The following is a 26,556-nucleotide window of genomic DNA, read 5'->3' on the forward strand; positions in this document are numbered from 1 at the left end:
TTTTATTTAAGAGGAACAGTAGTTAGTGTGCTATGTTAAGGCAAAGCCAAGGAGGCTTATTTTCAGGAAGCTGCCCTCTGAGACGCGTAGGCTCCCTCTCCATTCCTGGGGACACATGCGGCAGACACACACTGCCAATACTGCCTTCAGGAAAGTATTCTAGTATCTGAGCTGCAGTTTGAGCGTGCACGGATTGAAATGGTTATTTTATGTGCAAGTGTCAGCCATGATTTCTTGCCAAGGCATTCTTGGGAGAGATGCCAAGGATCTTCCTCTAGGTGAGCCGAGCCAAGGTTTTATTTGACAGAGGGGCTTGATTTTGTTTCAGTAGAAACTGTGTGTGGACACATAAAGTGTCAGCATATTACTACTCCAATATTTCATCAGAAAAAGAGAGAGAAAGAGGAAAAACATGGAGTTTGGTGCTATATTCAACTTACCTTTTCATTCCATGCCCACAATCCAATCCCAAGAAATGCTATGCCAAGGAACTAAAGAAAAAAAAAAAATATATCAGAGCAGGAACTATAAATTTACAGATTTTTTTTTTTTTTAAACATACATATTGACTCATCCTCTCTATTGGAGAATCAATTTTATCAGGATTGTGGGGCTTACTGAGTTTTAAAATATGTGTGTAGTTGTTTCATTTACAACTCAACCATTGTAACTGGAGGAATTTAAAACTTGCACAGATCATTCAGGGATGTTCCACATAGGAATAGCAGGTGCAATAAATGTCACTCTCTCAGCATCAAGCAGGTAAGGTTCTTTTTGAGTTTGTCAGACTCAAAGCAAACTCCACAGTCAAGCAACAATTATTTTACCGTATTACCACCACCTGCACAAAACAACTGTCCTCGCAGCTCTCTCCCAGCGAGAGAAACTGATTAAAAGAAAGTCCTAGATACACATGTACTATCATTTTTAGCAATGTTGTCCACAGAAACCTGTTTAAATATAATATAAACCATGATTTCTGGGGGGGGAAAACGTAATAAAAACAATACTGATCTAAAAGAGTAAGAATTTTTAAAAACCCTGAAGCCAACATTTTATAACCTTTCTGATACTGAATGCTTCTGTATTTCATAAAAGAAGTTATGGTCCCTTTCTCCTCCAAGGGACTCCAAAGCACGAAACTCAAAAGACAGTATCTTTCCCCCATGATGGAAAAGGGAACAGCACCTATGATTTTGTTATATCCCTGTATTCTCCATTCCACTGAATAATTTAGAGTGCATAGCTTCCCTCCAAATACTACAGGGTTTCCATACAAAACCCACACTAAGGATCAGTGAAACAAGCAGAACAGGCAGAATAAGCACCCTGTCTCCCAACATCACTGCTGCGTATTTGGCATGACACAGTACCAACCATGTAGACTGTTTAAAAAACATGTAGTAGCTGTCCGAGCACATCTCTAAATGCCCATCTGTCCAAGTTTCATCTCTGTTTTTTAAAAACTAAGTGCTGTCTAAAAAGAAAACTATATTCACTCTACTTTCAGGGCATGTAACAATGTTCCTCAAACATCAAACTCTGCTTTTCTTTGTGGTTACTCCACACTGCAGTGTACAGATTTATTTTGGCACATAGTATGCTTTCTCTTAAGATTTGTGTAAACAGTTAAGTATCCTAATGATTTTTCTTTTGCAAAACAGGACAAAAGTGTTTTTCTGTTGAAAAGTGGGAGGAGGCAGAAAAATCAGCTTAAAAAGCTTTCCCAGAAGTGGACAACAGCTTCAAAGCAAGATTCCTTCTTCCTTATACTCACTTTTTTTTTTAGTGGCAATTTTAGCTTTATACTACAAGAAGATCTGTAAAGCGTAACTCAGTATCAAGTGTAATATGCTCACTGCAATACCCTGAAGTTCCCCAGCACCCCTCGCGTCTCTGTGACTTTCACCTCCAAGTGTGCTTTGCCAGCTGACCAAATGACCATCCATACTACACCAGCCAGCTCACCCAGAAGCCCATCTATGCTAGCTGGGAATGAAGCTCTCCTTTTTGACTTGAAGACTCATGACTAAATTTAAAGAATGCTACAAGCCAGTATTCTTCAAAGGGAACTGTCGCAGGCTTGGCTGTATTTTAATACAAGATAAATGGAAATTTTTCCTAGATGGAAAACCAGAACTGCTGGTCAAGAAAGTCTGTTATTTCAGCAGCCTTGTCTATAAAGTACAAAAGATGGATTTGAGAATGTCAGCACAGCCTCCTGTGATACACCACGTGAGCCAAAAAAGTCATCTTACCTGTATCGAGACAGCTATTTTTCTATGGTTATAAAGCTTGCCAGAAAAGTGTGTGTAAGCCTCCTGACTGCAGTGATTATTTGAAACTTGATATCAAGTTGTACAAGTTTCCAAATCACTTTCAGACAAATGCAGTTAAGTTCTTTTTTGCAGTAACAGCCTCCTTTCCCTCTTTCTTACACAGCCAAAGACACCAAGGTTGAAAGAACAAGAGTGAGGGGAAAAAAGCTATATTATTATAAAAATCCATAAGCTCCATTTGGAAGCGGCAAATTGTTATTTGTAGAGAGGTACAAATCATTATGTTTTGCGAATAGCTTAATATGGTTTTGAACAGAATAAGCATGGAAAACTAGAATTAAAGAATTCGATCGGTGCATACCAATATAACTTAACAGCCATACACATCAGCTGCAAGTCTGGCTCAGATCCACTAGCTTTATTAAATTTAATCCAGTCAAGTGTCCTGATCCTTCACCAGAAGTTGAGACTTAAGGGTAAGATTACCTCATAGGTTGCAAAAGGTTACTTATGGTAGACTATACCAGTCTCAAGCCAGGCTGAGCTCATCTCAATTTACAGATCGAGTAACGAGACTGTACTATACTAAGCTGAAGTACCTAAAAAACTGAGATTGTCAAGTTTCCAGCAAGCCCGTCAAGAAAAAACAGGAAACTGAGTTCTGGGAGTTTTCAAGAGGATCAAAGAATTACATGGTGCTCAGTCCTCTCCATATCCCAAAACAGAAATCTCTGTCCAGTTGCCTTTTGAGCAGCTGATGAAACAGGAACAGCGGACAAGATCCATTAGGAGAAAAAGGTTCAGGATGGAATCACGAACTCTTTACCACAGGATGCTGTGGAAAAGCTTAATGGCATTCACAAAAAAAGATTAGATAAATTAATGAAGGATCCATAGCTATTGAAAAGTTATTTTGATACAGCTTCTGGCTCAGGAAGTTTTTACACTGTTGCTCATTTGGAATTATAATCAGGAAGAGATCATTGTATGCATGCTTTGTTGCTTAAATACCTCTTTCCTTGGACAAACTCTGCTTGCATTACTTGAGACAAAATACTGAGTTAGGCAGACCACTGACCTAACCCCCTACAATCATGCCCTAGAAAGGCTCACCGTTGCACAAACACAGCCTGCTATGGGGATGAAGCACACAGGAATGTTCTCAGTAATCCCCACTGGCAGAAGACAGATGTTCATGAGGAGACTTACACCTCTCACCAGGATTAACTTTGGATTTTCTTGACAATTATGAAAGAAACTCTTGCGTAGCCTAAAAAACGTTGAAAGTGCTTAGAAAAATCCCTCTGTATTTTTGCTGTTCAAACCAGAAGTAAAACAGGATGCATATCCTGCTTATCTTGCAGCCCTTCTGCAGATGCGTCCAAGACAGTCTTGTTCTGTTTGCTTGTAACCAGAAAGAAAATCTCTTCACATCTGAAGCACATGGGGAGAGGGTGAGATTGCATACACATAATCTCAGTTAAGTCTGGAAAATTTCATTTGCATCCATTAAATTATTCCAATGAGTAATAAAAAGGTGGAAGTTTGCCTCATTATCTACAAAACACTCTACAGAGAAAAACAGTCTCAATTCTCCACAAACAGCTAGTAAGACCTGACTATAAATGGTCACCGGATCTGGGGCAGAGCTTGTAAAATCTTGATACTTTTCTTTTTTAAACAATATTTGTCAGGAGAATATTAAAACATTTCCCTGGAGTATTACAGCCTTACAAAAAAACTTGCATAGTAGTACTTTCTCAGCCATAGGTTTTCTATTCACAAACATCAAACAAATGTGTTCAAATTTCTCTTCTATAAAGATCATATGTATTTAAGAGTAGAATGTGTAGCAGTACTTGTACTGTTGCCCTACTTGTAAAGTTCACATGCAGTTTTCAGAAGTGGATTGATCAATAAGTGTTTCAAGATGCACATATCTTATTCCTAGTCTCGCCTGCATGGAGGAAAATTATTCTTTGTTGCTAAGGTTACAGCATCATAGAGCAAAGCATTTCATTTAAAGGGTGCTGTGGTAAATACTAATGCAAATACTAGGAAAAGCTCGAGAGAGAGAGAGAGACAAGCTTAATTGTAGAGTGATCAGATGTTACTTCACATACTAAATTTTTCATCTCAGCTGACATTCTAAAATAACTTGGCACCAGTTTTCAACCAAAAGTACAGCAGCTGCGGGCCAAGCAGTAAAAGGTTTATTAATGTGTCACGTGTGTAAACCAGTGTACGTCCATGTGTAGATACATTAAAGACTTGTGTGAGAAGAAACTATAGTGCAGCCACCTAATTTCACCTTCACCCCAACAATACGAATGCACTAGCAGAATTACATCAAAATTGTCAGAGTTCAGAACCAGAGCTTCCTCGCAAGAGTTTTGTTTTGTGTTTTTTTTTTTTTTTGAGCCCTGTATTTAGGAAGTGTGAAAACCTCCCACCTGCCCTTGCTTTGAGCTGCCACAAGAACTCTGCCCACGGTGTTAGCAAGGAGACTATCAGGATTCCTATGGGCACTTCGGCATTTCTTCCGTGGCAATATGCTGTAGGTTATTTAAAGAGCGAGATTTCCTTCTGTGTGATTCAAGCCAGCACAGCACGGGAACACAAGGTACAGTATTTTACTGACAAGCACAGCAGTGATGGGGACAACATGAAGTGAAATATTTCACATCCTGAAATACAATCAATCAGGAAAACACAGGATGTCTGAGCTCTGTACATATATAAAGCAGCACTGACAAGTTCCTAACTGACTCTCAAACCCCAGATGAACAATTTTTCCCTAAGCACTTCCTCTGCAGCACTCTGTGCTCAGACTCACTCAGAGATATTTCAAAGTCAGAATACATGCTGCTTTCTTTAAAGTATTTTATGCCAAATCAGTCTTTTTGCTTTTTAAGCCAGGGCAAAAAGGAGCTTAACGTCTGTGTCAGAGCACAAAGGATTTTGTTGTTGGTTTTGTTGCTTGTTTGTTTTTAAGTAGCCCTGACAGAGAAAGGGCACCAAAACCAAAAATTAAAAGGAAGTTTCACAGTTTTCTTCTTCCCTTCATGCCACTGATGTGGACTCTGCTTTAAATAAGTCAGTTATCATTCTTTCAAACAAAACAAATAGGACATCCTCTCAACTCTCCAGCTTTCGCCTGGACCAGTATCACAGAGAAGGAAGGTACCAGAAGTCTGCCCTGTTCCTTCTTCCATTCACCCCAGTTCCAGTAACTTTTCCATTCTCAACACAAACCGTTTATAGCATTTCATTTTCATGTGGCTAAACACACACAGTGACCATGGGAAAGGCAAACTGCTCAAAGCATACATACAACTTTACGTATTTATGCTAATGCTTACAAAGAATGCATTCTCCTAAAGCCCATTTCTTGTTTGCCTTGAGACATTACCAGCAGGAAAACTCCATGTACTACAGGCAGTGAATGAAGATGCTGCGTAGGTGACTAATTACCATTTAGTTCACAGCAACATTCAGATATAGACTGAATATAGACTAAAAGACATCAAATCTATTTCCATTTTATGTGCAGCTTTAAAAAAAAAACCAAACATTAAACTGTATTTCACAGATAACTGTCTCAGTAATACCTTTTCCCTCCTGAAACAAAATGCACACACGTGGAAGAAAAAAGATCCTGGTTTCCACACATTTTGCTCAGCTGAATCAGGAGACACAACTGATTTTATAGAATCATCCAAAGTAGAAAAACAGACCCGGGAACACAATGACAAAAGCTGTCTGCTCCATCTTGCAAGACTCTTAGCGAGATGCTTTCTAATGAAAAATTAAGCACTTATAACCCCAATTTTCAAAGCAAGGTACTGTGGCTGTTAATGTATCTTTCATTTTCACCAGTATGGGGTCTTCCGTTTTGTCTGACAAGTAAGCAAGACATATACTCCCCCCACCCCCCAATGCACAGTCAGTTGCCATTATTTTCTTATTGCCTTCTCCAGTTCTTTAATTGCAAAAGCAAGACATCTGCTTTCTGTTACTGTTGCTCTATGTATTTATTTTATTGCTTTCTGGTGGTGCAATTGTAAGCACTGCCAATCAGCTTGGAGCAAGAGTCCCTAAAGACTGAAGTCCCTCTCCTCTTGTCCACAGAAATTGATATACTGGAAAACAGAAAAAGGAGGATGAATTAGACCCTATTTCCCCTGCTCCAACTTTTGAAAAACAACTCCCCTCAAGCCTAGATAAAATAAATTTAACTCTTTCCAAGTTCACAATAAGACTTTCCAAACTCAGGTCCTGCTGTCTAAATAAAATACTTTATTTGGAGCAGATTTTTTTAAAGCTTGCAAGACTTATACATAGCAGTCACTTCATAAAATTCTTCAATAAAAGCTTTGAGAGTTTAAAGATTTTGTTTCTATGAGATCTAGCTCATACCCTAAAACCAGTACCTTCCTCCCCATACAAAAATCAAAGACCTTTAAGGTAAATAGCCCACCGCTACCGCACAGAAACATTTAAAAAGCCTACAAAGTTGAAGTAACATCATCACCATTCACTGTCACTTTGGTACACTCATCTCGCACAGATCCTATCCCTTGTCTTCTACTCTTCTTTACAATCTCTATTGGTCTTTGTTTCACCATCCTCTCTTTCTCTGCTCTCCCTGAGCCCAAAAGGCTATGCGGGAAGACTGAGAAATTCTGCTGCACACACCTCTCCATGGGTCCCTCCCTGCCTTCACTTCTGAGCTACATTAAGTGCTCCGTGTCCCTCCACTTCTCCTATCTATCCAGCCTTGTTCTCCTCATCAATACCATTCCATCTCTGGCTCAGTCCTTTCCACTGCAGCTTCTCTGCCTGAAGTCAGTTTCTATTTTTAAAACCATCCAAAAATTATGTAAGTGGTGCTGTAGCAATGTATGAAAACAGTATGGGCTTAATACACAACCACAAGCAGCAGGAAAGTGCAAAATGAAAATGAGAACTGGAAAAAAAACAAACCTGAATTCCACATCCTATATCAGTAAGCTGATCATTTCTCTTAGCCAATCTGACAATGCAAAGACATAAGTCTTCTCATTCTGGCCTGCAAGTAAGAAAAAGTATGAAGGCAAAGAAAGCATGTTCTGCTTCAAGCTGGGGTGAAGCAAAGCGTCTGGAAGCAGTATTGCAAATGGGTCATTTTCTATGTCTGTCTTGCTGCTCAGGGCTAGTAGCTTCCTACCCCAGAGGACAGCAAGACCTCCTCCGGCTCTCCTCCTCTTGCTGCTGTGCCAATCTCATTTGTCCCAAACCACTCTACCTGAGCTTCAGGCTGTTTAGGTGCAGCCCCACCATGAATCTTGTTCACATTCTTTTTTTGACACTACTGTTCCATTAAAAGCCGAAGTTTAAATAAAATAAAATAAAACACACACAAAAACCCCCCACAGAACAGAGCATACATGAAATTCATGTTATGAAACTGATACACAAATGCTCACTTATTTCAGCTACAAGCAGTGAAGTTGTAACATCTAATTCAGGCATTTGATACAGCAAAGAGAACGGATCTGAGCTAATCTTTTTCCTTAGTAACATGGGCAATTACATTGCCTACACAATTAATTTAAGTAGCTGAGAACATAAAGAGTGCAGAGCCAGGAAACACAAACAGGTTAGGCTTGTCAACGCAGCATGATACTCTGAATACTCAGCATTTCCTTTTTGGAAAGCAGTCTCAGCTCCTAGCTGTGCTCGTAGCCCAGAGAGGGAGTCCCAAAATCTTCTATCCCAGCTACACAAGCTGCCACATCCCAGACTGTTTCAATGGACTATACTCAGAGATCTATTCTCTTTGCTTCACAGAGAAGCGGACGCATGTGGAGGATGAGGGAGGCATGAAAAGACTGAACCAGTCAGGATACAGAGGCACACTAAGTGAACACCACCAGCTTTACAGACAGACAAACCTACCTGGGCCAAACAGTTTAATCTGGCTCTCCTTCTACTTAAAAAAACAAAACCAAAAAACCAACAACAAAACAAACCCAACCAGCACAGAAAAGAGTGTGAACACAGAGCAAACTGTGAACACACACCCAACCTGCAAGTGCACACAGAACTTTTTCCAGCAAATTCTACAATGGTTTTACTGCCTCTTACCTTTACCAAATGCTCACTCCTGGTTCTTTTTTAGGAGTCCCCCACAGTAAGGTGTTCAAAGCCATTTACAAAGAAACTGGTACCACATATATGAAGAAATCATAGCTTGAGAAGATAGGAAGTGATTCACTGCAATTTAATCATGTGCCAGAAGCCGAGCTCAGGTATCCAAAATCCTAACCCCAATGTGGTGTGACTGTACAGCCTATCACACCTCTCCCCAGATCAAATCTGACTCAGAACTATAAACTCTGTAATGGCAAATACACACATATATGGCATATGTTAATATATAAAATAAATGAACTTCTAATTGTCACTGCACCGACCATTGGGGGGATGGAGGGAAGAAGGGGACACAAGAGGGGCTGTGGGAGGTTTATATAAGAGTTATCTGACAGCCTAGTAACTCTTCACTTTACAAAGATGCAGCCGAGAGCATACAGAGACCAGTACTACTTTGTCAACACAAACAAAAGCATAACCTCAAAAGTCATACCAGCCTGTGCATACCTTGGTTTTTTTGGAGATGTAGGGAAAAGAAATAAAGCCAAAGCACTAATTAGACAGATATCAAAATTATTTTCCAATACCCATGCACAATTACTATCAGCAATCCAGATGCACAAAGCCAAATTACAAGACCCATGTTCTGTAAATACTGAACAAAATTCTTTATCATTTTGCACCTTGTAGTCCTTGCAATAGAGGGAAATGTCTCTAAACACAGTGTTTTTAGCTACTGTCAACCCTCAACATTTCCTGTGTACTATGCTGTAACTGTCCAGAACTAAAAAATTCAGATATGTATTAAAAATGGTTCTGTGGACCTCTTAGCGCAGCTTCCAGAGACACCAGAAGGTCTGTGGACCAGAGCTTTGAAAAATTCTGTTCCAGACAATAAGGTCATTCAGCCCTGCGTTTTGTCTTGCAGTGCATTGCTTCTTACTAACCCTAGAAGCTACTGTATATGCCTCTGATGTAGACTACACAAGGTTATTCATAAAATTAAGCCAAATTTTTACTTATGTCAAAATTAACCAATGCTTTATTAGCTATTTTATACTACAAGATATCTTTCTAATTTCCAAGAAAAGTAAAATTTGCAGGAGTTAGCATCATTTTGTCATTTCTGCAATAAGACTTCTTGGCAGGGGGCAAAGCAAACAAAACCGTGATTTCAATTTCTTTTCAAACAAAAGTGACATGGAACAAACTGGAGGCAAATGGTCACAATGCTATTTACCTGAAGGTTTTATTCCTAGGCAAAAGTTCCACAGTTTGGCAGTGGAAAAAAAAGCAGCTATAAAACAGTTGCTTGTCTAAATGAAACAGACTGCTGACCCTTTCTCTAGTTTCTAGACAGCATCAAAAGCACCGCTATAGAGAGATGTATACAATGCTATCGCTGCAATTTAATTTGAGGGTGTTAAACTTATTTTGAGAATAAATGCATTGAAGAAACAGAACTATATTGCAAGATTTCCAGTTCACTGCGTCAGAGCCTATTCTTCTCATATAATTTCAGCTTGACCAACAGTATGAGCAATAACACCTAGATCATATAAAATGCTCATTTGCTAAGTGCAAAGTTTTATTCCCAATTTTATTGCACTTTGAACTATGTTATTTCCATAAACTATAGCTCCTGATGAGTCCATTACCTTTGCCTACTGTTACACTTCTCTGGTTTGCACAAACACTAATAGCTGATCCCTCTTGTCGACACATATCAGGAGAACAAGGATTAGAAAACTTTGAGGGATGTGGAAATGTAGCTGTAGTACATACAGATGGCTCCCTAAGAGAAAAGCTATAAAAAGCAAATGACACTGCCTCACTAAGATCCTTCTGCTGCATAGCTGTCCTCTTGCAGTCAGTCAGCCTTTGCCTACCACTCTTCCAGGATGAAGGTGGTGTTCTGGTATTGCGAAGATGACGTGCAAGAGAGTGCATGTGCCAGCCAGATAATCTCATTTTCTCCCTTATCTGTAAAAGCAGCTGCTCTACTTTTAAGATCCCACCTTATTTACTTGTAGATAGTCATTACCAAGGAGGACAGTACCTCAAGACCATTTCTAAGAAAGCCGTGGAAACACTGGAATGATATTAAAAATAAAGTCTTCATGTCACACCTCAGTTTCCAAACAGGGTCCCACAACCCAAACAAAAAAACTTAACAAACCAACCAAACAAAAAAACCCCACCACGCAACAACAAACATCACAAAAAAACTTAACAACTGTGCACAGAGAACTGGATTTGGTTTAACTTTCTGCATTCAGTCATCTTTTTAACTTGGTCCAGTAACTGCAACTCCTCCTTACGTAGGAAAAGTATTTTCTTACTTTCTGCTCAGCCCCAGAAGGGTTTCAAGGCACAAGGTATACAAGCAGCACAAAGCAGCCATTTAATCATAAAAATATGAATACTGCGTTTCCATGCCCAGCTGTACATTGTTATAAAAGAGAAGAAAAGAAAGCACTTAGTTTTTACTATTGAGTGCCAGCAGTAAAACCGATTTAAACAACTTTAGCTGTTTCCCATGGAACAGTTGCCCTACACAGAATCTTAGAAGGGACCTCTGCAATCCACAGACTCTCAACTCCAGCCTTCCAGGCAAAACCCACTACATTTTGGCTTTATCAACTGGAAGGCAACACGACTATGGAGAACTCTGCCTTTAAGAGTCCCACAAGATCTGGTTGGAACAGTGTTGCTTTGTGCACGTTACACAATAGCAATGCGTTAGGGCACAAACTGAATAAAGCAGACCTCTGTTAGACCGAGGGGCTCAGAAAGCCTCCTGACCACCCCCGATAGCGGACTTCTCATCACCAATATTAAAGTCAAGGATAGAAGGAGATCAAGTAATGTGTGCTCTAACAAACCTGTGATGGAAACAAAGGCAAAATCACAAAAAAGTAAATTTTCTTAACAATCCTTAAAACGCTTCATCTTCTAAAGGAATAACTCCACACTACACATAACAGTTTATTCTAATGATGCATTTACACAGCAAAGAAGGTGCATCTCAGCTGCTAACCAGAGACAATTAATTCCTGCTAAAAACACCAATGTAAAGAAGGTGCCCTGGTAGAGCAGGAGTAAAAACTTGAGCCTAAGTGTAAAGGAGAAAGTGTGCAGCATCAAAGCGCTAAACCAAGTTCGACACCTCCCTGCCTGCACTGCTATTTAATCCAAGCTAGCAGAGAAAATAAACATTTTGCAGCACAAAAGTGCAAGCATAACACTACGTAGAAAAAACAATTTATCTGAAAAACATTACTGAAGTTTTTCCCTTATCTGAAAAACATTGCTTAAGTCTTACCCAAAGGCAATAGTGTCAGAGTTTCACTTTCCAGCCACTAACCATGACAGGCAACAGGAGAGCAGACAACTTGAAAGGCAATGGCATGCTTTCCTAGAGAAGGATTTGGAAAGGAAACCGCTCTTAACATAGCTCCTCCAGCTTTCAACCCTGCTTTTGTTTAAGAGCAAGTATATTTGGAAGCCACTTCTAAACTCTGAAGAAGTAAATGCAAACAAAGTAAACCCCAAAAAATTAATTGAGCAAGGAAAAGCAACATCAAACATCTTTTTCCTGTTTCTCAATAATTTCATCTACTGACCTCTTTTTGAAACAACTGAAGCTATTTGTATCTCGACTAACATGCCCAGGAAAATCCAAAATGCTCTGCTTGCCTTCTCTTCCACCTCAAAACACTTCTGCCTGGGAAACTTCCCCATTAACCTGTGCTGTTGTTCATCCACTACAAGGACGTAAGAAACCTTTTAGAGCATGAATTATTTTCCTTAATTGTATTTGCATACTTTTAGGTATTTCTTCATTTGAGCTGAAACATCAGGAGACAGTAAAAGACCTTTAAATTTGGTCCTCCCCTGCTGTACAAATACTGCAATTAATCCTGCACTAGGCTACCCAGAAGAAGAGTGAGAGAAAACGTCTTCAGTAATACACAACTGTACAAACTGTCACCATGACTGTGGAGCTACCAGCAAGAATCCTTCACTAGTACCTCATGTCCTTTCCTTCACATAGTGAAGAAAGGTGACCACAAACAAACTGGAGCAGTAGGAGGGTTGAACATATGGGACATACAGATGGAATAGAATTTAACAATCCAAACACAGTATCATATACTTAAAGTCTAAGAAAAATATCTGCTATAAGCTGAAAATTTATTCACTGGAAACACAACAGAAGACAACCTTGGAATTCTATGCATCAGTCTGTGAGCTAGCAAGTTGATAGAATATGCAGAAAGGCAAAATAAGATTTTGTGACATTTAATAAAACATTCTCAGAAAGAATGTAATTGCTTTTTATAAGTTTCCCTCAGTTCCATATCTCTACAAAGGCCTAAAATGGCCAGCACCACTAGCATGGCTGTAGCCTACTAAATGATTGCAGGCTCTTCTTTCAAATGCCACACCAACGCTGGCACTGGCAGTGTCCAACCTTATGAGTTATAGCACACGTTACAACTCCTGTATGAGACCCCACTGTGCCCCAGCAATACTCAGCAATGAAACTGGGTTCTCAGGATTTTTGGACGTGGACCCATAACACTTAGTATGCAGGTGAGCCTCTTAGCATAAAACTGCAGGTTCATTAACTATACTTCAGCCTCAACAATGCTAGGGAGATGAGGCATCCCAGTGAGTATACACTTAAATCCAAACACACAGAAGCATACAAGATGACACCCCTAACTTCTTAGGGTGTCAGGTTTTTTTATTAGGGATCATGTCTTCAACAGCTCCTTGTGTGACTGTGAAACCTAGGTCTCCCTGGTAGATCATCTGTGACCATTGTGTCGTACAAACAGCAGGTGCCGGGTGTTCCAGGATCAGGCCCATAATTGCTTTGCCCCAAACAAAGTCACTCTCACTGATACTCTTTCATTCGAACCTTCATTCGACCATCCATGGTCAGCCCTTCCCACCTGCCCTGAAAGCACAACACACTGTGTTTCCAGCTTCAGGTGGGGTTCCTCAGTGTGTGCCATTTAGATGCATCTCCATAAAAATCACAAATTAGTTCCATGACATTTCTTACAGTGTAGACCCCTGTTCACACAAAAAAATGAAAGGAGCCCAGTGTAACATAACTGCGTTCCCAGTGCTGCCACGCTATTCTGGCTGCACTCACATGACCTCTGCTTGGTGTTTGTCACTGCCAAATGGGCAGAGAACAAACAAGTGCAGGGTGGCGCGTCAGATCCTCTTTCTTGATGCACCGAATCAAGCAATTACACTGTACAGCAGTCACCCTCAGGGCATCAAAAAGAGAGAGAAAGGGGAACAGTGTGCATGAAGACCAAGAGACGTCACTAATAGCTTTTTGTTTTTCCTTCAGTTAATACAGTAATTAGCACTACAGGCTCTTGCCTCAGGCAGAGCAGAAGGAAAAAAACTATGTATATGTGGAAGTGATATGCCCCAAGTTCCCTGCTTCCCTGCCCTGCCATTACAATCAATATATACGGTGTTTATATAACAATGCAGGACAACAAATCTATCCCACAGCTTTCTACATTGTCAGTGTAGTCTATCACCGACTTGTTCGGTGCTCCTACTCTTACCTCTCCTACACAACTCCTGACAAGACGTGGATCTCTAAGGATGTGCTACAGGAACTTACAAGCCCCATTTTGTAAAATGAGCCCCTGCACTCTCAACCAACATAATCACATATATGCACAAACAAAGAGCTTCTGATCAGCCACAAGGCCGTGTGGAGGCTGGAGCTGTGAAAGAAGCAGCAGAAGGAGAAAGCCCACACTCCACAATGTTTCCAGTGACTAAGAGAGATTGGTTTTGGCTGCTGACTGAGCCAACTGTCTGTCCCCATAAGACGCTGCATCTATTATGAATCTAGAGGTATAAAATAGAACAGAAAAAAAAGGTTTTAAATTTTTTTTTTTAATGTTGGAAAAAATTAGGAAAAAATTAGGAATCATTAGTTCTCCAGGCAGAGGATGTACAACAATTGGGATACAAACATACTACACTGTGGCACAATTCTCTCTGATTTCCCTTTTGACTTTAATGGTAGTGGAAAACTACTGGAAGCTTTTGAAAATTCTCCCCATAATTATTGCTAACGTCCACAGTAGCTGACTTAAGAGAACCATTTTATTACCAGATATGTAGTTAAACCGAGAGGGGACGGGACCAAAAGAACATAATGGTAAACCGGTAAGCTTTCCTTGATTCAGATGCCATCCATTTGTATCACAAAATCAGCAGGCTAAAAATACTACCACTGTATTTGAAGCCACCTGCTGCATCTCCTCTTTAAAAATAGTTTTTATTTTAGAAAGCCAAATTTTAATGAGAATACCTACCAGCCTTACCAGACCTTCTGCTTTGTCACTTTAAAATGCAAGCAATCAGTTTTGCAACTGAAATGGTTTCACCTCTCCATCTTTGCAACTGAAATGGTTTCACCTCTCCATCTGAGAATAGCTACCTGTATTTTTGTATTCTCTCATGGAGTGCATCAGTCCAGTTTACTTTTTTACATGGTTATCCCCCTTGCAGAATTAAGGCATCTTACAGATCACAATTTTCCTGGAGAAAAAAGGATGCATCATGTATACAGAATCCCTTCTTTTCATCAGTTCAATAATTCCTTCAGTTCTTGGCTCCCAGTAAATATGAAATAATTTGATCCAGTTTGAGTCATAAGAAAATACTCATATATACTTATTAAATACATTGATTTCTTTCTCAACAGTTTCACTGATCAATGTAGCACATACTTAAACAGAGACCCTGGTGCTCTTCCTACTTCTGCCATATGAATCACCAATAACTGTGGGAGCAAAACCAAAGACCCTAAGCTCCCCAATAGCTTGTCCTATACACTGGAGCAAACAAAGAGAAAGGGGTTTTTTTGCCACTTCACTATATTGCTATGCAGCCTTTCCATAAATCAGGGCTGAAAACACTGGAAGTTTGCAGAGGACAGCTACTCCATGGGTCAATCTCAACTGACAGAAGCAATACAATTAAGAGCTCAGCTTAAGCTCTGGCATATACTTTCTACTTAATTCACTCTTCCAAATCTCATCACCAAGGGTTTTCTGAGTAATCCAGCCGTCCCATTATTCCAGATATATACAAGAAAGACAATAATACAGATAAAATCATCACACATATATATACATATATATGTGTATACTGACCACATGCATGCACTTAAAACTTTCTCCAAAAGTTCTCCTCCCTGATACACAGTCTTCCAAGTTAATGAGAGATATTAGTAAATGCAAAATCAGAACTTTGGTACATTTTTGTAGGAATAAGATTTTTCATATTGGTCAGAACATTTATCTGGCTCTAAAAGACAAAATATAATCAGATGCTAATAAAAAAATACTTCCTGTACTTCAGACTCTCTCCCTCCCCCCTTCCCTTTTTTCCTTTCTTTTCTTTAGCGTGTGTAGCTCTGAGTTCTTCCTAATATTTACACTGCAGTTAAACTCAAAAATTGGGATTTTTCTTCCTGTGTTCAATGAACTTGAAAATCGCCCATCTGAAGAAGTCCCCTTGGAATTATACTAAACTACTGCTATTCTTAGCAACTACAACACACAGCATGGTAAGCTGCATGGTAAGCAGCCAGGTAAGTCCTCATTAGGAAGATACCTAATTTCATAACAAAAGTTAACATACTGCCCTGTCATAACTTGCAAAATGAAATTAAAGATATCACTGAAAGAAATAGTATCTGTTTTTAAAAGTTGAAGAAGTGAGCTGTGCTGAGTGACTTCTACACTGAGCAAGACCCTGAGCTTGGCCTTGTTCCTCAAGAAATGATGTGCTTCCATTTTTCCACACCCACGGTAAGACTGACAACATGTAGGCATCTGTGCTGCTGCTCAAGACCAGCATAGTCTGCCGCAAGTCCTGCATGACACCTACCAGTACCAAAGCAGTAGCTTGGATGCCCTTCATTTTCTGAGATGGCGCATTTTAGTACTCTGCATAAGCAATCAATGCCTTCCTGACGTTATATGCAGTACAGTCCGTCTCATGATTTAGAAATAAGTTATTTTAAAAAAAAAATAAGTGCCACAGTTTTTGCTTTTGGATTTTTACCCTGAATTTGCACATTAGAAACTTCTTTCATTCATTATTAAAAGAATAAAAATCCAGTAACATTGTCATGTTATCAAACCTGATACAGTTTAACCAGTGGTCCCTCATCTATCCCTTCATGCCTTTAAGAAAGGGCGCTGAGGAACACCTTTACAACCAAACTGTATAAACTGTTACCATTCAAATTGTAGAAAGACAGCTATATAAGGCTACTGCTGTTCATTTCGCATAGAAAAAAAATTCCTTATGGAGGTAAATTTTTTTCACCCCAAGAGCCAACATCAACCGGGTTCTTCTACTGAAAAAGAAGTGCCAAGAAAATGTTTATACAGAAGCAACCTCATGTCCTTGTCACCTCTCCGTTTACACAAGAGCAAGAGTTTTGCCAGAAGCATGTGTGCGAGCTCAAAGTCACCAATGTTTTTACACAAGTCAAATTATCCCTAATCCACTTTTCAGTGACCACTCTTTGACCAAGCTGTGTGTCATGCAGCACAGATAAACTGATTTCCACTGACATTTCCTAGCAATTGTTCAATTCCATTCCACAAAAGGAAGGCTGCAACTTGGACAATAATTAATAAGGATCAAGAATTGTTTATTGAATTAGCAATGGGAATTCTTCACTGAATTATTACTGAATGGAGTATATCCTTACATCAAATTACAAAAAATAGGACACTTCAGTGAAATTGTATAGTGGTTTTTTTCAATCCCATAGATTTTCCACAAAGAGGGATTAGGAGCAATAGATTCATGACATTATAGACAAAAAAAAAAAAGAGCTTATGGTAATCAGATCTTTTACTATATTTTAGAAATCATAGAAAAACACCTAACAGGTGTAATATTTCTCCTGAAAAGTTACTTAAAGTGTAATGCCTAACACTTAATATATATATATCATTGTTTTATGCTATCACTGAAACGACCAACTCTGACAAGCCCTCTTATAAAGTTACAGCTAAGGTTCTGGTGTGAAAGACAAAACCACTATAAGCCAAGGAGTACAGTATCTAATCAATTTATGTTTGGCTGAATGAAGAAGAGAACTAAAAATAAGCCTATTTTGTGTTCCCATGTTCCATTTAACATTTAGAATGCTTAACACAATATTCAAAAGTATTATCTATTGGTATTAATTTGTAATCCTTTTCATTATGAAAATTTTACCTGTCCACCAAATTCAGTTAACTGGGGATTAGATCAATAAATTGTAAACATATTTCCCTTCAAAATAAGAGTAGCACAGGCATCTCAGCACTTGCAACGAGTTTAAAGAACATGAGGAAAAAAAAAACAACTTCAAGCTCTGATTAATTTCTTCTTCTGTAAATCCTAAGTAGAGAATTTATTTAACACAAAGGAGCACGGTCAGTTCTGCTGGGTTTATTTTCTTTTTATGGTCAGTTATAGACATCCAGGAACAAGGCCATAGCTTCTTCTGTTTGAGAGTTGTTGTTTCCAAACATTTGTTCTAATTTTCACTGTAGTATGAAACACAGAAGATGGCAACCGCATAAGGACAAGAGACTGCTGCTAAAATTCCAGGGGAGCTATAGCAACTGTGGCCATCTGTACTTGTATTCTGCACCCAAGCTGCTACACCTCATACGCAATCCAGGAGCTCCTTTCAGCTCTGGGTTGTGTATCACAACCTACCTCAGTCCCAAAGCACTGAGCTTGGGGGGGAACTGCTGTTTTTAGAGAAAGGCTCTGAAGTTTCTCTAATTTAGCTGTTCTCATGCCTTCAAATGGAAGAGGGCTGATGAGCAAAATGCATTTTGTTTTGATGTATAGATGAGGATTCTCTATTTTTATCTAAGATCATCTAACACATTACAAAGTGAGAGCTACTCAGCATTACATGTGCAAAGATGCATGCAGTTAAACTGCAACTTCTGTACAGTGCTTATACTGTACATAAAGTTCACTACCATTAAACAAGCAAATGCTTAAAACTACACTCATACTGTTTAAATCCTTATTATGTCAAAGGATCTTGAAACAACTTTGGAAGATGAAATCACCAAAAAGAGGATTACAACATATGGAAACTGTTGCAAGCTTAGCAAAATTGAATATTGGCAGCAGTGCAATGCTACAGTTGCTGATAAAAAGCCTTGGGCCTGAGCTACAAGATATTGTTTTCTTCACCTTTCACTGACCTTACAATAAAAACAACTGCAAAGACATATATAAACCTTTTTTCTTTTTTAGCAGTAGTAACCCGAATCAGGAACTTTTATTAGTGTTTCCCAAGGTCATGAACTTTTATTGACATACTAGACTGTTTGCCATGTAGTTTCCATAATCTGTTGATTAAAGGTCTCTCAAGTCCTACAGACACGATAGACCATGACAGCTTAATAACCTGCTTATTATAATCTGGTGTAAGATACTTAGACAAATCAACTTTTAATCATTCCGAATTAGTCTTCAAATTTATGAAGAAGTTTAGAAACAAGACCGAAAGACCTGAAGCTATACATTAGATGATGAACCGAAAGAATAGAAATCACAGCGTCACCACCATGAAGTCGATGGGAAGCATGACCTTCAGCACACAGGTCCCAAGTTGAATATCAAGTGCCTGGGAAGTAGCAGCCCACAGTGAGTGCTGGCTGACCGGCAATGAGACAGCAGCTACAACACCTGAGTTCTTGCCATCGTTTTGTCACTGACCTGCAACAAGACCCTGCACAGGTCATGCCCCTTCTGTGCCTCAGTTTTTCCTATCATCTTTTGTCTTCTCTAAATAGACTGAATTCTTCAGGACAAGGCCTGTCTCAAAGCTGATGGTTGAGTACAATACCATCCCTATCGTATAGGCGAAAAAAGAGTAGTTTCTCAGGCTCAGCAAGGGTAAAAGTGTTCATGAAACACTGGTTTCTTATCGTTCAATTAAACAAGACTGGATTTGGGGTTTTACGACAGATTATCGGTGGTTCACTTCCACTTTAACATACTGAACATACAAGAAAGAAAACAGCATGTGAAAAAGCATTTAGCAAAGGTTTCATTTTAGCAATACTGCTAATACTCACTTGGTTTTAGCCATACACTATTACAATGGGTTAAAAAATATACTTTTTGATAGATTTTAAGAAGTCTAAAAGACAATACGGAAGGAGGGAAAAGGGAGATAGATGCAGCTGTAATGGAGTGGCACTGTTGCCACATGATAAAAAGATTTAGGAAAAACCCAGAGCAGATGCAAGAGAAATGCAGAGGCCCATCTTTTCTAGTGGCCTGTCTTAAATGCTGCTAGAAAATAAACCTAACAGCAGCCTTATCAACCATTCACTCCTGACAAACTTCCATCAGCATCAGGACATTAAAAGCAGTTTTGATACCTTTTAGTCACAGCAGACAGCTATACTTTAAAAGATGCAATTACCTTGCCTGACAAAGCCAGACATGTTTCTTTTTTCTTAATAAGAGCCTGAGAGTCAAAGGACAGGGAAAAGAAAAATAAAGCAAAGAACATAAAAAGCAGGATAGAGGGGGTCCACGTGACTTGCGCTGTCTAGTTCCTTTTCTCCTTGCCTGTGCTAATTAAAGTACATTTGGGATCAACATGATTACGTCTAATAATACCACAGAGGATCCTAAGAGAGCAAGGGCACTAAGCTTGTTTGCTACAAGCTGCATGTCCCTGCCCTTGCCTGAGTAACCTAAAGTGCTGACTAGACCGAGAACTGCCCCTTGTACTATTTTTGCCACTCTCAGTCATCACAAATAAAAACCAGGGAACTCCAAGCTGGTAGGAGCTAAGATCACAGATGGAACCAAGACAAGTCAGTGAAAAGACACCAGCAACAATGCGAAAACAAAATAAAAGAAAACCCCTAAAATTGTGCAGAAGCTCCTGTTAACATTTCTTTGTGGCAGTACTAGCTACCCATTATCTTGTCTGTTCCACATTTCCTCATCTGTTTTGCACGTCCACCCAGTTCTCAGAAGAGGAGAAATTCGACTATGAAATAAGGTTTGGAACAAAATCCCTGCCCTGGGACAGCAGTTTTCTTCCATTTCATTTCCACTACAGATTGCATTCACAGCATCAGATTATTTTAAAAACGAACAAAAAAAAACAACAAAAAAGAACAGAAACTTGTCCCAATGTGCCTTAAGGCAGCAACCAGCTTTAATCTGCTCCTCCAGAGAAACAAACAAACAAACAAAATTAATGACCACCCATGCCCTGCAACATGACATCCTATGAATTTACTGTTCCGTGACAAAATGTTCATTCTTTGATGTTCTCTGACAATATTGGCAATGAAGACTGAAAAACAGATCTACCTAGAGTTTTACACATGAATTACCATCTTTAAGCAGCTACTACTAATTTCATATCATTTTAACAGAATATTTGCTGTGCAGTCCCAATGGTTAATGTGTTTAAAGGATAGTTTCAAGTTAGAATGTTCTTGGTCTCTTTATGTTGAAGGCTGGGTTTTTGTTTGGGTAGGTTTTTTGTTTTATTTATTAACAAAAAGTAAGTTACACTTCCAAAACATCGACTCTGCTCATTCACTTTTACTGCTTCCCATAGATTGTCAGTAATCACAAGACATACAAGTAAATTTTACATTAAAATTGGCAGGGTAGTTAAAGCATATCAGATACATGAAATAACACTCAATAATCTAGAAAAGCTTGAAAGCTTCTCCTTAAATATTCTTACCTTTTTTTTTCTTTACAGTCCTTTAAAGCATTTTTGGGAATCAGTAGGTAAAGGAAAAAAAGAAAGGGATTTTAAGCTCCTGCTACTGGTTCTCCGCTTACAGAGTAGACCACAATCAAAACACAGGCTCCTGATGACCAGCTCTATCATGTTTGCCATGTACCAAGGAAAACCTCTGCCAAGCCTTGCTCCACTTGAAAAAGCAAGAGTAACCATTTATTCAGATATTTATCAAATTTCCAAAATCAATAATGGCTCTGAAGCAAATCAAATAATGAACAGCAGCTTCTTTTCCTCTTTTTAGAGGAGGGCAAATATAACTAGCAAAAAAAAAAAAGATAAATCTGACAGCTGTCTTTGTATTCTTCATAGACTAAAACCTGACAGATGTTAGGAAGACTATTCTTATTTCATGCCCCAATACTGCACTTTCATTGTGCACTTTAGGTGTTCTTACAACTGCTGTATTTTGATCAGAAAAGTTTCCCTGAGGACGCAGACACTGCGGCTGTGCAATTGAAACTATTTTGATTAATACCAACATACAAAGTAAAAGTCCTATTCTTAGAGCAATATCCACCCACAAGTTCTCTTGTACCTCTTCTGGGCCCCATTACCTCCAGCAAGACTAACTAGTCTTGAGTGTTTTGCAGGAATTTGAATTAAGGCATTCTTATAATCAAGTTTGGGGAAAGTAGTTTTAGTGAATCTATTAGGACAACAGTGGGAATAAGGAGAAAGAGCTAATTAAGCAAGTAATTACCAATACCTCCCTGCCAAAATGGAAGGATGACAAGTTTCCAGATGCCTGTTCTATGTCTAGTATCATTCAGTATTTTTGTTAACAACCAGGATAAAGGAAGACAGCAGATTTATTAAGTTTTCCTATGGCAGTTAGAATGAGACTTCAAGTTTAACAGAGTACAAAGATCTAGACAGAACGAAATCATCCATTCAGTGGAGACAACGTACAAGGAGCTACTCAAAAGCTGACACAGTCAAGTGCAGAAGTGCGGTGCAGAGAATGACCGAGCACATGACAATTCCTCTCAGAAAAGGATCTGATACAGGATTACTCAAATGGCTGTTGCTTGTTAAGAGTTTCATTGCAAGTAAATTCTGGCCAGACTTCGGGGTCCCAGATATATATATATAGAGATATATATATACACACACACACATATATAGCACTTCCACATTTCTCAGGAGGATCCCCCACTTCCCATAGTATTCCTTACCCCAGGATAGCAACAGCAAAGCACTGCTGCAATTCTAGCCACAATAACTGTGTAGCTCTGTGGCAAATCCAGAGTCACGCACTACTTCCTTACTGAGAGGGCATAATTAAAAAAATTAAAGATTAAAAATAGTAATAAGAGTTTTAAAAACCTGTGGTAAATTGTAAGCTGAATGAGCCAACAATAAAAAGCTACTACACAAAAACCACAAGCTTCATACAGGAGCTTAAAAATGAAGCAATATAGCTTGCAAAATACAGAGTAACCCTTACACTATACTTAGTCCCTGTAAGGCTTAGCTGGGTGTTACATCTAGTTTTAGGCACTTAACTTCTACAAAGACATGGATTATTTAGAGTATCTAAGAAAGCAAAGAAATGATTGTTGGCCTAAAAAAGAATGAACAGGCTTAGGATCTTTCTTTACAAACACAAAGGACAGCAAACTGGTAATAGCCTTTAACTGTTGCATAAAGGAGGAGTAACCTGTAGCCTGTGTTCACAACACAAACAGCAATAGGCTGATATTTAATCAAGGAGGATTCAGACGAGATATCAAGTAAAGTTTTCTAAATAGGAGGACAGTAAAACACTTCAGCTTCTCTGATTCGTCCCTGTCCTATTGCTTTCCTGAGGCCAAAAACAGAGTACTTCAGCCTTCCCGGTATGATCCATTACTAAGTTGCCTCCCTATTCAACAACAGACCCATGTTTTCACTGAACTTTCTTTTGCTACTGGTATACTTGTAGAGGCCCTCTTGTTAACCTTTATGTCCCTAGCTAGTTTGCACTGCAGCTAGGCTTTGGCCTTCTTTATGCTTTGATGCACCTTCTGTCTTGCCTGTCCTTGCTTCTATTTCTCCTGTCTTTTTACATTTGAGTTCATTAAAACTCCTTGCTTAGCTAAACATCCCTTCCCTTAAATTCTTAGCCCTCCTGCACAGTGGGATGATTTGTTCCCGATCTCTCAATAAGCTTTCTTTAGAGACCTCAATCAAATCAAACTGTTAGCAGTTTTGTGTTATCAAGTATCAACAAAAGAATAAGAGAAGTTGATATGGCTTTAAAGTCTTTTTTGCATCTTTCCAAGATTCAAGTGACAAGCTACAAGATGGGGTTAACAATTCTAGAAAGGCAAATACTGCAAAAAAACCTTGTAAAAATAAGTTACAGCCAAAGCTACTACAGATCAACTTACAAGCTGTCATTGTAATTATTTTGCCATCTCTCACCCCATCTCCCACACCTTCAATGAATACACACTTTGCTTCTGAGCTGAAAGCTTTTTTTCTTGTGGCAAGAGCAAGTTGAATGTATTGAAAGGTTCTGTGAGTGAGACAAAACAGTACAAACTGAAGAGACTAATGTAAGACCCCAAATTTAGCAGTATATACTAAGGATAATAATCCTTTATACCTCAACACTCTCAGTGTTATTGTTTAAGTTTGCATATTTTTTCCTCACTATAAAAGACTTTATAAATTTTTACCATGCTGCAAATAATCACTTTTGAGAAATCTGACGATCCTGCTTTTGTCCCCAGGTTGGAAAGGGAGCTAGTCCACTCCTCCAAACTAGCATCTTCCTGACAATGTAAGTGCCTCTGTTCTCCAACTGTGACAGACAATAGATCTGCTTAAGAATCATGGGCACTAAGGGCCTAAATTTGTTAAATAGATTTTCATGGTGTGTAAATCACATCCCAACTACCTGCCACTTATAAGCTTTTTCTCATGAACCTTGTACCTTCCACACAATACAATGGTCTAGAATAGAATAAATATTAGCGCAGTTTGCCTTGTAGTAGCAGAGATTGTTTGTTTTTTTTTTTTTAAAGATCTGACTCCTACTGCTAAAAAGAGGCAAAGAAGCTGCACCAATTGGAGAAATCTGAGAGAAAATTTTGCAAAATGCTGGCAACTGTCACACTCATCACCGTAATATCAACATTATAAACTAACTCTCTTCAGCTATTCCCCTGAAAAGGATCAACAGAATATAGTCTCAATTTTTAAGGACCACATGAGAAACACAAATATTACAGTTCAGTTTTATTTGCAACATATCACTGCTTTATCCCCTGATTCCTTTCTTTTGAATGCAGTCCCCACTTCCATTAGGAAGGTTACATTACCAAAAGTCACATTTAAATTACCAGAAAAAATTAAAAATATAACTTGCAAACACAACAGATGCCTGTTACAGTTCCATTTATAACAGAATGATCAGGATTTTCCCTTCACTTGAATGAAAAAGACAATTTATAAAGAAAAAAACCACATTTTATACCCTGGCCCAAGGGCAAAGCAAAACAGGTCGAAAAAAATGCAAGAATAATAAGTGCTGAGGAATTTCTGTGATATTAAGCAATTAAAAAAATGTGTGTTCATATATGTGTATATGTACTTATAAATATGTATATAAATATACATATAGATGTATGCATTATTTAGCATAGGTCAGGCTATTCCAACATTCATCCATGAGAATTTGCAAGTCTCTGAATAGTGGCAATAATAATAGCACCTTTCCAGACAGGACTTAATGCCCAAGAACCTTTTAAGAGGAAGAGGAGTGATATCTTCCCATGCTATTCCAGAAAAGGAAACAAAAACTTGTATCAGTTTGCACTTTATCTGACTCCTATTCTTCACGCAAGAAACAAATGTATCTCCATCTGCACAGCAGAAATGTCAGTGGGGTTTCCTACCTATCGAGAAAGAGACTGGCATTCTATTCCTTCAGGTCATCACCACGCAACTTTTTTTTATTAACAAGGAGGAATACTACTTGAAGCCTTAAAGCCTTTCCTCAGGTCTCAGTAGTAGAAAATGAAAACCCTCAAAACAGAGGCATCAACTCTTGAAGGTGTTTTATGGACCTCGTAATAATTATGTTTTTCCACAAAGCTCTAGCTACTCGTTATTGTTAGCTCTAGCTAACTTGTTATTCATTACTTGAGAGTCTCAGTTTTGCTTGGCTCATCAGTTTTCATAGGCAAAGAAAAAGATAAAAATTAGTAGCCCAAAATTCTCACAATATTAGCTTAAATTATGACTAAAAATCAAGTGTCATATCTTGGAGCCTTGGTATTTTTCAAGGCTTGCACTGGCAACGTCAGAAGTCACCTTGCTGTGACTGTATTTTATCACTCCATCTTACTGGGGAGCTGATGTTTTTATTAACAGATAAGAAAGCAATCTTGTTATGTCTAAGAGATCAACCTTCTCTTGAACTCGTATAGCACACCTCAAGAAAGGCAAACAATTGCCAGCATAAGTAATGCCTGTCTCAGCATCACAAAGTTCTTTATAGGACATGTACGATACCTAAATAATTAATAAGCATGTAATTAGTATGTGTAACATGTTAAGCAACAAGAGAAGATGTACAATTTCCATTTTGTGTTAAAAGCTCATTGACACGAAAGCAGTAAGAGCAGAGAGCTCATGTCTAGAAGTTCTGGGAAGAGGTTGCTGGTTGCTGGATCCCTAGTGATCCTATTGCACTCCCAGGTCTTGCAGCAGGGTCTGTAAACTGACTCAGAAGAGTAACAATGATTTCTGCTGATCAGAGGTGTCCTACACCCAGCCACAGGTGTCTCAGAGCAAATAATACAAATTACAATGCATGACACTAAGACACTGGACAGGCAAAGAATCCAACAGCAATTCGGGAATTCTTTAGGGTCAATAACCAAGTGTTCCAACTATTCCCAAAAACAAACAAGTCAACAAGCATGCATGTAGTCTCACAAAGATAAACTATGTGCCTTTGCAACTTGATTTATATACAAACAGTACTTAAGCAAGTTACAGAATGACCAGCTGATCAAATACAGAACAAAATACATCTCATTCCTAAATGTGCTTCATGTAAGATGTGAGAAAAAAAAAAAAAAAAAGGACTGAGATTTTAATGCAAGATTTGTGTACTCATTTGTCCAACCAGGAGCCAGATCTCCCTATAAAAGAAGGAAAGATTGAGAACACTGGAGTCATTTTAACAGGCTGAAATGAAGTAGGGCATGGAAAAAAGATCAGGAGCAGCTCTCCATTATAAAGGGAATGCAGTTATTTATACCA

At 38.8% G+C, this 26,556-nt stretch overlaps 1 protein-coding gene and 1 long non-coding RNA gene across 2 annotated transcripts in view; both read right to left on the reverse strand.

Annotated features, from left to right (window-relative positions):
* TSPAN5 (tetraspanin 5) overlaps nt 1-26,556 on the reverse strand; it is an 89,430-nt gene that overhangs the window by 24,564 nt on the left and 38,310 nt on the right. Inside the window, exon 2 of the mRNA XM_072862785.1 lies at nt 441-491. Within this exon, the coding sequence (XP_072718886.1) occupies nt 441-491 (51 nt within the window). The remainder of the gene's footprint in view (nt 1-440; nt 492-26,556) is intronic.
* On the reverse strand, nt 6,024-8,730 carry LOC140652265 (uncharacterized). Its single transcript, XR_012042710.1, has 3 exons — nt 8,409-8,730; nt 7,266-7,350; nt 6,024-6,421 (listed from the first exon to the last, which is right to left on the reverse strand). It is a non-coding gene; the product is annotated as an uncharacterized lncRNA (long non-coding RNA).

This window comes from Ciconia boyciana, chromosome 5 (genome assembly GCF_034638445.1).
Source record: "Ciconia boyciana chromosome 5, ASM3463844v1, whole genome shotgun sequence".
Taxonomy (NCBI): domain Eukaryota; kingdom Metazoa; phylum Chordata; class Aves; order Ciconiiformes; family Ciconiidae; genus Ciconia; species Ciconia boyciana.